The sequence below is a fragment of the Staurois parvus genome, unplaced genomic scaffold, assembly GCF_062004578.1.
Source record: "Staurois parvus isolate SC_StPar_1 unplaced genomic scaffold, SC_StPar_1.0 ptg001708l, whole genome shotgun sequence".
In the NCBI taxonomy this organism is placed as follows: Eukaryota; Metazoa; Chordata; class Amphibia; order Anura; family Ranidae; genus Staurois; species Staurois parvus.
This window is the reverse complement of record NW_028319504.1, coordinates 192,612-207,387: the sequence shown is the minus strand read 5'-3', so window position 1 is coordinate 207,387 and position 14,776 is coordinate 192,612. Positions and strand designations below refer to the sequence as shown.

Below are 14,776 nucleotides of genomic sequence, written 5' to 3'. Positions count from 1 at the left end.
TCAATGTATAGATAGAAGACGAGCCACGATCTCAGCTCAATGTTTATATAGAAGATAAGCCACGATCTCAGCTCAAAATATAGATAGACGACAAGCCACAATCTCAGCTCAATGTATAGATAGAAGACGAGCCACGATCTCAGCTCAATGTATAGATAGAAGACGAGCCACGATCTCAGCTCAATGTATAGATAGAAGACGAGCCACAATCTCAGCTCAATGTTTAGATAGAAGATAAGCCACGATCTCAGCTCAAAATATAGATAGACGACAAGCCACAATCTCAGCTCAATGTATAGATAGAAGACGAGCCACGATCTCAGCTCAATGTATAGATAGAAGACAAGCCACGTTCTCAGCTCAATGTATAGATAGAAGACAAGCCACAACCTCAGCTCAATGTATAGATAGAAGACAAGCCACAACCTCAGCTCAATGTATAGATAGAAGACAAGCCACGTTCTCAGCTCAATGTATAGATAGAAGACAAGCCACGTTCTCAGCTCAATGTATAGATAGAAGACAAGCCACAACCTCAGCTCAATGTATAGATAGAAGACGAGCCACGATCTCAGCTCAATGTATAGATAGAAGACAAGCCACGTTCTCAGCTCAATGTATAGATAGAAGACAAGCCACAACCTCAGCTCAATGTATAGATAGAAGACGAGCCACGATCTCAGCTCAGTGTATAGATAGAAGACAAGCCATGATCTCAGTTCAATATATAGAGGACAAACCACAATCTCAGCTGACTGTATAGATAGAAGACGAGCCACCATCTCAGCTCACTGTAGAGATAGAAGACGAGCCACGATCTCAGTTCCCAGAGATGTATAACCGCCTGTCCCCTTTTAGTCCCCCTATGAACCTTTCATGTCTTTGGGGGCCGGGGGGTTTGGTACTCCCTGTCACTTACCGCAGTATGGTTCTGATGGGGTGGTGAGCAGGAAAAGCTGAATTTCTTTGGGCGGTTCCTGGGTCTTGTAGCTGACTGTACTGGTGTCGTTTTGTGATTCAGATGTTGTGCCATGAATTACAAATTCTCCCGGAATAATTAGGGCTTCCTTCCTTCCTAAACCAGGCAAGAAAAACAGACTGACATCACTTTCATTAAAAATCCAGTCGGCTGCCCAAGTGTTGGGCTAGTGAAGAACCAGCCTGGGTGCGGACGTCGCTGGATCCCTGGACAGGGAAGAGTCCTGTTATTAAAAGTCAGCAGGATTTGTAGCTATTTTTTTTTCCAGAGTGAAGAACGTCTTCAATGTAATAAGATGAACAAAGCTTTTATTTGGTGAAATTGTCTTATAAATGTGATGTCAGCCTCGGGTCACACCTTTTAGTGTATTTTGCATAAACATACTACAATCTATTTAACCTGGTCTCTTATGGATCTAGTTCATGTCTGAGAGCTGTGAATTGGTGCGTTTTTTTGGTAGGGCTCAGGGACTTTATTTCCTGCAGCAGATTGCGTTTTGCATGGAATAGACATCAATGGAGCAGCACCAAAAATTCAAATGTTGCATTTTTTATGTGTTTTGCATTTTGTTTTTGCCAGTAGGAAGTTTTGACAGTTTTGGGATAAGGTTAGTGGTAATCGTTAGGGTTAGAGAAAAGGGGTTAGCAGTAGTTGTTAGGGATAGAACTGTAACACTAAGAATTACCGCTAACACTGACACTAACAATAACCCTAGCTCTAACCCTTACTCTAACCCTAACCCTAACCCTAACTCTAACCCAAACTTTAACCCATACTCTAACCCAAACTCTAACCCTAACCCTAACTCTAACCCAAACTTTAACCCATACTCTAACCCTAACTCTATCCCTAACCCTAACCCTAACCCTAACCCAAACCCTAACCCTAACCCTTACTCTAACCCTTACTCTAATCCTAACCCTAACTCTAACCCTAACCCTTACTCTAACCCTTACTCTAACCCTAACCCTAACTCTAACCCTAACCCTAACCCTAACTCTAACTCTAACCCAAACTTTAACCCATACTCTAACCCTAACCCTAACTCTATCCCTAACCCAAACTCTATCCCTAACCCTTACTCTAACCATAACCCAAACTCTATCCCTAACCCTTACTCTAACTCTAACCCTAACTCTATCCCTAACTCTAACCCTAACCCTAACTCTATCCCTAACCCTAATTCTAACCCTAACTCTATCCCTAACCCTAACCCTAACTCTAACCCTAACCCTTACTCTATCCCTAACCCTAACTCTAACCCTAACCCTAACTCTAACCCTAACCCTAACTCTATCCCTAACCCTAACCCTTACTCTAACCCTTACTCTAACCCTAACTCTAACCCTAATTCTAACCCTAACTCTAACCCTAGCTCAAACCCTTACTCTAACCCTAACCCAAACTCTATCTGTAATGGACCGCCTGACAGCACCTCTATCAATCCCCTGGCAGAGCCTCCCCAGAGTGCGGAGTCTAAGCACCGGAGCACTTGTTCACCAGGGCCCCTGATGATGGGGATGGACTTGGAGCGCTCCGGTACCAGGTCGCAGCTGCTAGGTATCTCCAACAGGGGTAGAGGAGTCTGACAGGAGCTCCAGGGGGCTAAGAGTCTGATGTGAGGGAGCCTAGTGATCTCTGCAGGATGGATGGATGGATGAGCTAAATCAGAGTCATACAGGCCAGGTGGGCAACTAGCGGGTCGGTGAGGTACAAAACGGTAGGCAAAGGATAGTCGGGTCACACGCAGGGTCAATACCAAAAGATCAGATTTAAAGGGGAACATCCAGGAGCAGAATCAGGTAGGCCAAGGGTCAGGACAGGAGAAGGCAGCAAGGTCAAACAATCCAGATCAAGATACTCACAACACAGGTAACGGCATACAAAGCCCATTCGGCAACAAGTGTTTGTGCAGAGCTGGCTTAAATAGCCTGCCCTGCACCTGACAGGTTAAGCCTAGGTCCTAGTGCCTGCCTAGTACTGTCAAGACAACGGGTGCGCCTGGGTCCTAGTGCCCTGCCACCTACACGTCTTGGCAGACACCTACGCCTGTGTAGACCCATGCGTCGCGATGGTCCCTGAGACTATCGCTAACCCTAACCCTTACTCTAACCCTAACCCTAATTCTAAATCTAACCCTAATTCTAACCCTAACTCTAACCATAAACCTTACTCTATCCCTAACCCTAACTCTAACCCAAAGAATTACCTCTAACCCTAACCCTAACCCTAAATCTAACCCTAACCCTAAATCTAACTCTAACCCTAAATCTAACTCTAACCGTAACTCTAAGCCTAACACTAACCCTAATCCTAATTCTAACCCTAACTCTAATCCTAACCCTAACTCCATCCCTAACTCTAACCCTAAACTTAACTCCAACCCTAAACGTAACTCTAACCCTAACTATAATGCTTACCCTTACTCTAATCCTAACCCTAACCCTTACTCTAATCCTAACCCTAAGTCTAACCATAACATTAAGTCTAACCCTACCCCAACTCTGGCCCTGACCGTTAAGTTGGGGTTATAGTTAGACATAGGACCGGAGTTAGAGTTAGGGTTCGAAGTCATTGTTAGGGTTAGCATTCTAAACCCTAGCAATTACTGGTAACCCTAACTCTGATTACCGCTAACCCAACACTGTCATACTTTACTATTTGCAAAGTCCCCCTCCCCCACAAAACCCATCAAAATTGCAAAACGCAGCGAAAAACACGCATGAAAGTGCATCAACCACAAACTGCAGAGATGTGAACCTCAGCTTTTTTTTTCAATGCAATATATAGACAATGTAACAAAACTATGAAGATACACACTCTCATTTTGACTTAGTTCAATGGTTAGTTATACATAACTAGTATACATTTTTTCCTTTACAATACTGATGATTCTGGCAAAAAAAAAAAACAGCATAGTTATTTACAAATAAAATAATTTTTTTTTTTCAATATTCATGCTTCTTTTTAATTTGACATAAAAAAAAAACAAGCAAATAAATTGTATAAAAAAAGTTTAAATATTATTAATTCAAAAGAAAAAAAAATCAGCAGCAAAGCAATACTTTAGAGAAAGGGAAGAGTTCGTCCGGAATGATTCGAGTAAACCAAATGTTAATAAGAGGTTAGAAATGAAGACATTTTATTTAAAAAAATCATTTAGACAAAATAAAAAAAAAAAAGTTCCCCATTCAAAACTAGGACTTCTGTTGGTGATACACAGAGCCATGTCAGACCCCGTGAGCTATGCCAGCCTTTCTCAACCTTTTTACGCCCGAGGAACCCATGAAATAATTTTCAGGTGTTTGGGAACGCCTGCTAAGATTGGTCCATCAGGGTTCATAGAGAAAACACTCCTTACATTGGTGGTCAGTGGAAGGAATGGCTCTGCCAAATGGCATGAAGGCACCCATGAAGGCACCTCAGATGGAAGGTCAACTAGCCACAGCTCAAGGAACCCCTAGCAACTTCTGGTGGAGCCCAAGGGTCCCATGGAACTCTGATTGAGAATACCTGACCTATGTGATAATCACATGACTTTGTTATTAAAAAAAAAAAGAAAAGAAGCTTAAGGATCTTGTTGGTTTTCAGGGTTACTATTAAGACAACATTTCCTTTAGCATGATAGGTACAACCATACAAGTTCAATAACATTTTACCAAATTTTACAAAATTTTACCAACATTTCCAATTCACAATGAAATTCTGGCAATTTTCACTCATCCCTAGACCTATTTATGTACCAAAAGGAACTGTCAAAAAGGTAAAATTTGCTTTAGCGTGATGCATACAACCATACAAGTTCAAAAAAATTTTACTAAATTTTACCAAAATGTCCAATTCACAATGAAATTCTGGCGATTTTCACTCATCCCTAGACTTATGTACCAAAAAGAACTGTCAAAAATGTAAAATTTGCTTTAGCATGATGTGTACAACCATACAAGTTCAATAAAATTTTACCAAAATGTCCAATTCACAAGGAAATTCTAGTAATTTTCGCTCATCCCTAGACCTATTTATGTACCAAAAGGAACTGTTAAAAAGGTAAAATTTGCTTTAGCATGATGCAGACAACCATACAAGTTCAATAAAATTTTACCAAATTTTACTAAATTTTACCAAAATGTCCATATCTCAATGAAATTCTGAGGATTTTGGCAACTTCTGGCAACCATTCCAACCATACAAGTTCAATAAACCATGTGAATGACGTACCTAAATGAGGACAAGATGACAGTTTTAGGGTCTCACAATCCACGCAAAAACCGGCTTGGAACTCCTTGTAGGTGGAGCAAGGAAAACCAATGAAAGAGCACCTTCCACGCACCGCATTGATGTACACAGCAACCGACCTCATGTGGTCACATATGAGATATCTGTATGCTGATAAAGATAATATTGATCATTTATAAAAAAAAACTGGAGAACTGTGGTGTCCCCCAACAGTCATCAGATGCAATTTCCCAAACCACACATCTGGATTCTGATTGATCGTTACAGGAAGTATCACCAATGTATGTAAAAGGTACAATATTGATACATGTTAAGCATTGGCAGATGACCCTGACTCACCCAAGGCATGAAGCTTTCCTCTTCAACACTCTGCAAGGGAAAATAGGCCGGCCCTTGGAGATACCGTACCAAATTTACAGCTTGGATGAGTTGGGAAGTACTCACGGTTGGAGGTGATATGTGGACAGCCCGGCTGGTCTCGGCCTCCGTTAATGAAGTAATCAATGTGACCCACAGGAATGCGAATACCAAAGTCTGAAAAGAAGAATTAACAGGAAAAAGGTTTGTTTGAAAGCCGGAGAAATTGTTTATAGGTGAGTCCTAATACTTTATCAGGGTAAGAGATATACAAAGTAAGTCCATGATCTATGGATGTGGAGAACATACAAGAGGTGAGCCCTCGGACTTTATCAGGGTAAGAGATATATAAAGTAAGTCCATGATCTATGGACATGAAGGACATACCAGAGGTGAGCCCTCGGACTTTATCAGGGTAAGACATATACAAAGTAAGTCCATGATCTATGGATAAAGGACATACAAGAGGCGAGCCCTCGGACTTTATCAAGGTAAGAGATATACAAAGTAAGTCCATGATCTATGGATATGAAGGACATACAAGAGGCGAGCCCTCGGACTTTATCAGGGTAAGAGATAAACAAAGTAAGTCCATGATCTATGGATATGGAGGACATACAAGAGGTGAGCCCTCGGACATTATCAGGGTAAGAGATATACAAAGGAAATCCATGATGTTTCACAGTCCTCTTGGTGTGTGAGATACTCCATTGTATTGCGGAACTATTTTTCCCATCGTCTCTTCTTTGCTGTGGTAAAATTTTGAGTTCCGTTTCCATAAGAGTGAAATCCAGGAGGAAAAACTTACCGTCCCTGAAAATGAGCATCTCACTGCTGGGACAAGGTCATCTAAAGCCCAGGATTAAGATGCCTAATGTTCCCCCCCCCTTCCCTAATACGTATGAGCAATATGTGTCAGCAAAACCCCCTTCCTCACCTCCCAAAAAATTGGAGCGCTAATCTTCCCACTTACCCTCTGAGTTGCCTTTGCAAGCCAAAATTCCCCCAAATTAAAATTCCTCCTCTTCCAGTACAATGGGAATGGGAGTTAGACATCTCCAGGTGACCCTGATGAGGATTTTCCTTGATTATCTATACTCACTTCACTCACTTTATTAGGTCCACCTGTTCAATTGCTTGGTAATCAGCCAATCACAGGGCAGCAACTCAATGCAACTAGTCATCTAGATGTGGTGAAGATGACTTGCTGAAGTTCAAATCAAGCATCAGAATGGGGAATAAAGGGGATTTAAGTGACTTTCAACGTGGCATGGTTGTTGGTGCCAGACGGGCTGGTCTGAATATTTTAAAAACTTCTGATCTACTGGGATTTTCACGCACAGCCATCTCTAGGGTTTACAGAGAATGGTCCGAAAAAGAGAAAATATCCAGTGAGCTGCATGGAGGAAATGCCTTGTTGATGTCAGAGGTCAAAGGAGAATGGGTAGACTGATTCGAGGTGATGGAAAGGCAACAGTAACTCAAATAACCACTTGTTACAACCAAGGTATGCAGAACACCATCTCTGAGTGCACAACACGTCCAACCTTGAAGAAGACGGGCTACAACATCAGAAGATCACACTGGGGGCCACTTCTGTCAGCTATGAACAGGAAACGAAGGCTACAAGTCGCACAGGCTCACCAAAATTGAACAAGAGAAGATTGGAAGAACATTGCCTGGTCTGATGAATCTGGATTTCAGTTGCGACATTCAGATGGTAGGGTCAGAATATGGCATCAACAACATGAAAGCATGGATCCATCCTGTCTTGTATCCACTGTTCAGGCTGGTGGTGGTGGTGTCATGGTGTGGTGGATCCATCCTGCCTTGTATCCACTGTTCAGGCTGGTGGTGGTGGTGTCATGGTGTGGTGGATCCATCCTGCCTTGTATCCACTGTTCAGGCTGGTGGTGGTGGTGTCATGGTGTGGTGGATCCATCCTGCCTTGTAACAACTGTTCAGGCTGGTGGTGGTGGTGTCATGGTGTGGTGGATCCATCCTGCCTTGTATCCACTGTTCAGGCTGGTGGTGGTGGTGTCATGGTGTGGTGGATCCATCCTGCCTTGTATCAATGGTTCAGGCTGGTGGTGTCATGGTGTGGGGGAGATTTTCTTGGCACACTTTGGGCCCCTTAGTACCAATTGAGCATCATTTAAATGCCACGGCCTACCTGAGTATTTTTGCTGACCATGTCCACACCATGACTCCAGTGTCCCCATCTTCTGATGGCTCCTTCCAGCAGGATAATGCACCATGTCACAAAGCTCAGATCATCTCCAACATGACAATAAGTTACTGCACTCCAATGTCCCCCAAAGTCACCAGATCTCCATCCAATAGAGCACCTTTGGGATGTGGTAGAATGGGAAGAATGGGTAGAATCGCATCATGGATGTGCAACCCACAAATCTGAGGCAACTGCATGATGCTATCATGTCAACATGGACCGAAATCTCTGAGGAATGTTTCCAAAACCTTGTCGAATCTATACCATGAAGAATGAAGGCAGTTCTGAAGGCAAAAGGGGGTCCTACCCAGTACTAGCAAGGTGGACCTAATAAAGTGGCTGGTGAGTGTATATTTATCTATCTGAGACTTCAATTTAGTTTTTTTTTTAAGTTTTAGCAGCTCGCTCTTGCCTCCCTTCATGCAACATGTACGTCCTTGTAATGATGAATGCATGAAAAATTACTGTCTGTATCGGTGTGAATGGCATCCACAAACAGAGCATCTCCAGGGTCGAGCCTGTCGTCCGGGTGAGTCCTTGTGAACTTGTACGCTGCTGGATCCAGACCTGAGAGAGAAATAATCTATCAATCTTAGAAGCCTTTGGGGTATTCTCACCAGGGGTGGACTGACCATTTGGAAACTAGGGCACTGCCCGAGGGCCCGGGGTCAGTAGGGGGCCCCATGAGATGCCCCTGGTACCTTTTTCATAGGCTTTTTTTAATTTGGGCAAGGACACAGGGGCCCCATGATCCCCTATTGCCCAGGGGCCCCATGAGTTGTCAGTCCACCCCTGATTCTCACTATGAGCCAACAAAAGAAGATCCCACAAAAATTTTACACAATTTTATACTTAACAAATAGTGTGGTGCCCTGTAGTGTAGTGTAGCATAGTAGTGCATTGCTTAATTTTTAGATGCTTTTAGGATCTTTACATGCAGCCAGTTGTTTAAGAGGGTGGTGGATACCATGATGGTCATGATGGATATATGATCATGGTTGGTGTGTGGTCATGGTAGATGTGTGGACTTAATGGGTGAGTAGCCATGGTGGGTGAATAGCTATTGTAGGTGGGTGGTCAAGGTAAGTGTTTGGTCATGATGGGTGGGTGTGCAGTCATAGTAGATGTGTGACCATGGTAGATGTGTGACCATGGTTAGTGTATGGTCGTGGCAGGTTTGTGAACACAGTGGGTGTCTAGTCATGGTAAGTGTGCAGTCATGGTTGGTCTGTAGTCATGATAGGTGCATGGTTGTGATGGGTGTATGGCCATGGTGGGTGTACAGTCATGGTAGATGTGTGACCATGGTAGATGTGTGACCTTGGCTAGTGTATGGTCATGGCAGGTTTGTGATCATGGTGGGTGTCTAGTCATGATAGATGTGCAATCATAGTTGGTATGCAGTCATGATAGGTGCTTGGTCGTGATGGGTGTATGGCCATGGTGGATGTAAAGTCATGGTAGATGTGTGACCATGAAAGATGTGTGATCTTGGTAGATATGTGACTATGGTTAGTGTATGGTCATGGCAGGTTTGTGATCATGGCGGGCGTCTAGTTATGGTAGATGTGCAGTCATGGTTGGTGTGCAGTCATGATAGGTGTTTGGTTGTGATGGATGTATGGTCATGGTGGGTGTTTAGTCATGGTAGATGTGTGACCTTGGTTTGTGTATGGTCATGGATGGTTTGTGAACATGGTGGGTGTCTAGTCATGGTAAGTATGCAGTCATGGTTGGTGTGTAGTCATGATAGGTGTTTGGTTGTGATGGGTGTATGGCAAGGGTGGGTGTACAGTCATGGTAGACGTGTGATCATGGTAGATGTGTGACCATGGTTAGTGTATAGTCGTGGCAGGTTTATGATCATGGTGGGTGTTTAGTCATGGTAGGTGTGCAGTCATGGTTGGTGTGTAGTCATGAAAGGTGTTTGGTCATGATGGATGTATGGCCATGGTGGATGTACAGTCATGGTAGATGTGTGACCATGAAAGATGTGTGACCTTGGTAGATGTGTGACCATGGTTAGTGTATGGTCATGGCAGGTTTGTGATCATGGTGGGTGTCTAGTGATGGTAAGTGTGCAGTCATGGTTGGTGTGTAGTTATGATAGGTGCTTGGTCATGATGGATGTATGGCCATGGTGGGTGTTTAGTTATGGTAGATGTGTGACCTTGGTAGATGTGTGACCACGGTTAGTGTATGGGTGTACAGTCATGGTAGATGTGTGACCATGGTAAATGTGTGACCTTGGTAGATGTGTGACCATGGTTAGTGTATGGTTGTACAGTCATGGTAGATGTGTGACCTTGGTTTGTGTATGGTAATGGAAGGTTTGTGATCATGGTGGGTGTGTGGTCATGGTAAGTTTGTGGTCATAGTGAATGTGTGGTCATGGTGGATGTATGGTCTTGGTGGCTTTGTGGCAATGGTATAATTGTGACCAAGTCATGTGGTTCTATTGAACATTTGGATCTTGTAAGCCTTCCATGGGGCAGAAACAGACAACCATTTTGGGTGGATGGGTTGTCATGTGAATATTGTCAATCATTTCTGATTTGTTGACATTTCTGAGCATAAAAGCCTTACAGACAACCCAAGTCATCCACATCTTTCTGTTCTTATCCACACAATTGCTTTATATCTTTTCCTACCTGTGATCCAACCAATGCGGCCACCAAAGTAACTGCCAATGTTGCCAGCCACATGGGCCCCTAGGGACACCCCAATCAGGTGGAGAGACTCCAAGGTGGATCCGAGCTCCTACAAAATGAGTGCAGTGCCACAATTAGGTGAAAGCTGGTGGGACTGGTGGTGTAGAGGCTAGGCTGGGACAACGGGTGGGCAGGAAAGGCAGATGAGCAAGGGGGCAAAGATTAGACACATGGTAGCACACCCGTCCAGGGGCGGACTGACCATTTGGAAACTCAGGCACTGCCCGAGGGCCCGGGGTCAGTAGGGGGCCCCATGAGATGCCCCTGGTACCTTTTTCATAGGCTTTTTTGAGTTTGGGCAAGGACACAGTGATCCATGATCCCCTATTGCCCGGGGGCCCCATGAGTTGTCAGTCCACCCCTGCACCCATCCTACAGCACGTAATAACAGTGGGGGGGTCGCAATTCAGGATACTTGCCCTGGCAACTGGGCGACCCTGTCCCGATATTGGGTAGAGGCAGCAGGGCATGCTGAACATTATCAGTAAAGATCCTTTTTCCACAGTAATTCCATCTTTGCAAACTTTTTTTAAACAAACACAACTTTATCATCAAAGTTTTTACTCACCAAAAAGCGGTTTATAAGCGCCACTAACACGATGGTGAGCTTCGGCACGTTCTCCACGGCTTGGTTATACTTGGCGGTCGAGCCGGACACCCAGTCTACCACCACCAGATTCGCCTCTCCAGCGCTAAGCAGCGCCTCCACCATGTTTTCAATCCAGGATGGCTTTGTTCCTAGGACCCTGTTAAAAATATAGTGAACATGCGCATGCGCTTGTCAAATATTTCATTTAATCTCATTACTTATATCAATATTGGAAACAAATGAAATAGTTACATAATTGGTAAGATTGAACAAAGACACCAGTCCATCCGGAAAGTTTTCCTTTTTTATTAAATTTTGGTGAAAATCAAGATTTGGGTGGTATCTTGCCATTTTGGCAAACTGCGTTGGAGGGCAAAATTAGGATGGGGGGGGTGCAATGTCCTTTAAATGGCTTCATAAGCTCCTTTCATCTATCCTGGACCCGTTATTGGGTCAAAACAAGGTATTTTGTTATTTTATATGTGGTTTTTTTTTCACAGAAAAGCATAATTTTGCCTCTGCCACCTGAAGATCAAAATATAAAAAGTTTTTGGCTGAATTTGGGCTTTAAGGTGTTTGAGCTCCACCAATCAGATGTGTGTGCTTACTGGGATTGTCCATTTGTGGGACATTGCTGCCATCTAATGGTAACGTTGCTGTACTTTCTGAGGAAGTGAAATGATCCCTACTGACCACACCAAATCCCTCGAGTAGCTTTTTGCAGGACACCATGTTTGTTAGAAGGGGGTCATCTATCTCCATATAAAGGGCATGACTGACATTCTGGTAACATTTTGGCAGCACTGCTTTCCTTCTGTCTTGGTGAGGAGTTGTTGCAGCCCAAACAATGATTTATAAGTGAAGGTAGAGGAGCCCTATGGCCCCCCTTTAAATGTTACTAATAGAATTCTGCGGTGAGGAAATATGATGACCTTAGTTTGCTTTCAAACTCTGTTTTGAGGTCCACCTAAGGGAATCTCCAGTTATCCCTCAAGCCCAGGCCTATGTACCTCTACCCCTTGGCCATTCTCCATATCGGTATTCATATATTGTATTGATCAAGTGGTGGCTTACAATGTCTCTCTTGGGTCTTACAATCTTGGCTCGCCAAAGCCTTTATGGTAAGTACAGCACTTTTTTGGACTTATTAGCTTGCCCGGCCAAAAGGCAATCATTTGGGAATTATTACCCAAGTCTCTTGGTCTGGCAGCATTTTGGCTCCTCAGAGTTTAAACCAGCCAGAATACAATTATATTATTGGAATTGGAAAGGTAAAGGGACCACGCCCAGATCAACTCAGCAGGTCTACCTCCCTAGCTACTAAATCCTGGTGGATGGAACTGCTAGCTTGGCAGGGCCTTGTGTTCTAAGCCTTATAGTCTTGAGCAACAGGCCCAAGTTCCAAAAGAACCCAGGGATGAAATTCCTGTGCTAACCATTTCCATAATCGGCTACTAAGGAGGAGAAAGATCCATCAGAAAACCAATGGTGGTCACTGACTTTTTTATGAATCTATCAACTGGCCAAAGTTTGGTCCTTCAAGGTAAAAGGCCAGAAAAGAAAACCATCTGGACTTCTATCCTTGAAGGACCAAAGCTTAACCGGCTGATAGATTCTTAAACAGGTAAGATGGGACCAACCATTGGTTTTCTGATGGATCTCATTCTCCTCCACAGCTCACAAGGGGATAAGCCCAAATATCAAAAGTTCCCAGGGATGAAATTCCTCTGCTAACCGCTGACAATATCGGCTACTATGGAGGAGAAAGAGATCCATTAAAAAACCAATTGTGGTCTCTGACTTCTTTATGAATCTATCAACTGGCCAAAGCTTGGTCCTTCAAGGTCAAAGGACAGACAAGGAAACCCTCTGGACTTCTATCCTTGAAGAACCAAGCCTTGACCAGCTGATAGATTGATAAACAGGTAAGAAAGGACCAACCACTGGTCTTCTGATGGATCTCATTCTCTTTCACAGCTGACAAGGGAACAAGCCCAAGTGCCAAAAGAACCCAGGGATGAAATTCCTCTGGTAACCATCAATAATATCAGCTACTAAGGAGGAGAAAGAGATCCATCAGAAAACCAATGGTGGTCTCTGACTTCTTTATGAATCTATTAACTGTTCCAAGCTTGGTCCTTCAAGGTAAAAGGCCAGAAAAGAAAACCATCTGGACTTCTATCCTTGAAGGACCAAGGCTTGACCAGCTGATAGATTCACAAACAGGTAAGAAAGGACCAACCATTGGTTTTCTGATGGATATCATTCTCCTCCACAGCTGACAAGGGACAAGCCCAAATATCAAAAGAACCCAGGAATGAAATTCCTCTGCTAACCACTGACAATATCGGCCATTATGGAGGAGAAAGCGATCCATCAGAAAACCAACGGTGGTCTCTGATTTCTTTATGAATCTATCAACTGACCAAAGCTTGATCCTTCAAAGTTAAAGGGCCAGAAAAGAAAACCATCTGGACTTCTATCCTTGGAGAACCAAGGCTTGACCGGCTGATAAATTCTTAAATATGTAAGAAGGGACCAACCATTGGTTTTCTGATGGATCTCATTCTCCTCCACAGCTGACAAGGGGACAAGCCCAAATATCAAAAGAACCCAGGGATGAAATTCCCCTGGTAATCATCAATAATATCGGCTACTAAGGAGGAGAAAGAGATCCAACAGAAAACCAATGGTGGTCTCTGACTTCTTTATGAATCTATTAACTGTTCAAAGCTTGGTACTTCAAGGTAAAAGGCCAGAAAAGAAAACCATCTGGACTTCTATCCTTGAAGGACCAAGGCTTGACCAGCTGATAGATTCATAAACAGATAATAAGGGACCAACCATTGGTTTTCTGATGGATCTCATTCTCCTCCACAGCTGACAAGGGACAAGCCCAAAAATAAAAAGAACCCACGGATGAAATTCTTCTGCTAACCATTGACAATATCGCCTACTGTGGAGGAGAAAGAGATACATCAGAAAGCCAATGGTGGTCTCTGACTTCTTTATGAATCTATCAACTGGCCAAAGCTGGGTCCTTCAAGGTAAAAGGCCAGAAAAGAAAACCCACTGGACTTATATCCTTGAAGAACCAAGCCTTGACCAGCTGATAGATTCATAAACAGGTAAGAAGGGACCAACCACTGGTTTTCTGATGGATCTCATTCTCTTTCACAGATGACAAGGGAACCAATGGTGGTCTCTGACTTTATGAATCTATCAACTGACCAAAGCTTAGTCCTTCAAAGTTAAAGGGCCAGAAAAGAAAACCCTCTGGACTTCTATCCTTGAAGGACCAAGCCCTGGCCTGCTGATAGATTCATAAACAGGTAAGATGAGGCCAACCATTTGTTTTCTGATGGATCTGATTCTCCTCCATACCTGAAAATATTTCCAGGAACACCATGGAGACCCCATTAGATATTCTTACTGAAGATTGTTTTATATAGGAGTAACAACAGGTATACAGTGAGGAACAGAAGTATTTGAACACCCTGCAATTTTGCAAGTTCTCCCACTTCATGGAGGGGTCTGAAATTCACATTGTAGGTGCATTCCCACTCTGAGGACAGAATTCAGGAGATCACATTGTATGATTTGTAAAGAATGTATTTGTCTCGCACTGCTGAACAGAAGTATTTGAACACCTAAAAAACAGCAAGAATTCTGGC

At 43.4% G+C, this 14,776-nt stretch overlaps 1 protein-coding gene across 1 annotated transcript in view; it reads right to left on the bottom strand.

Annotated features, from left to right (window-relative positions):
• The window catches only part of PLA1A (phospholipase A1 member A), a 36,488-nt gene that overhangs the window by 9,666 nt on the left and 12,046 nt on the right, over positions 1–14,776 (bottom strand). The window contains exons 3-8 of the mRNA XM_089663528.1: positions 11,082–11,259; positions 10,454–10,562; positions 8,268–8,369; positions 5,660–5,749; positions 5,198–5,365; positions 920–1,075 (exon numbers count right to left, since the gene is read on the bottom strand). Coding sequence (XP_089519654.1) covers positions 920–1,075; positions 5,198–5,365; positions 5,660–5,749; positions 8,268–8,369; positions 10,454–10,562; positions 11,082–11,259 — 803 coding nt within the window. The remainder of the gene's footprint in view (positions 1–919; positions 1,076–5,197; positions 5,366–5,659; positions 5,750–8,267; positions 8,370–10,453; positions 10,563–11,081; positions 11,260–14,776) is intronic.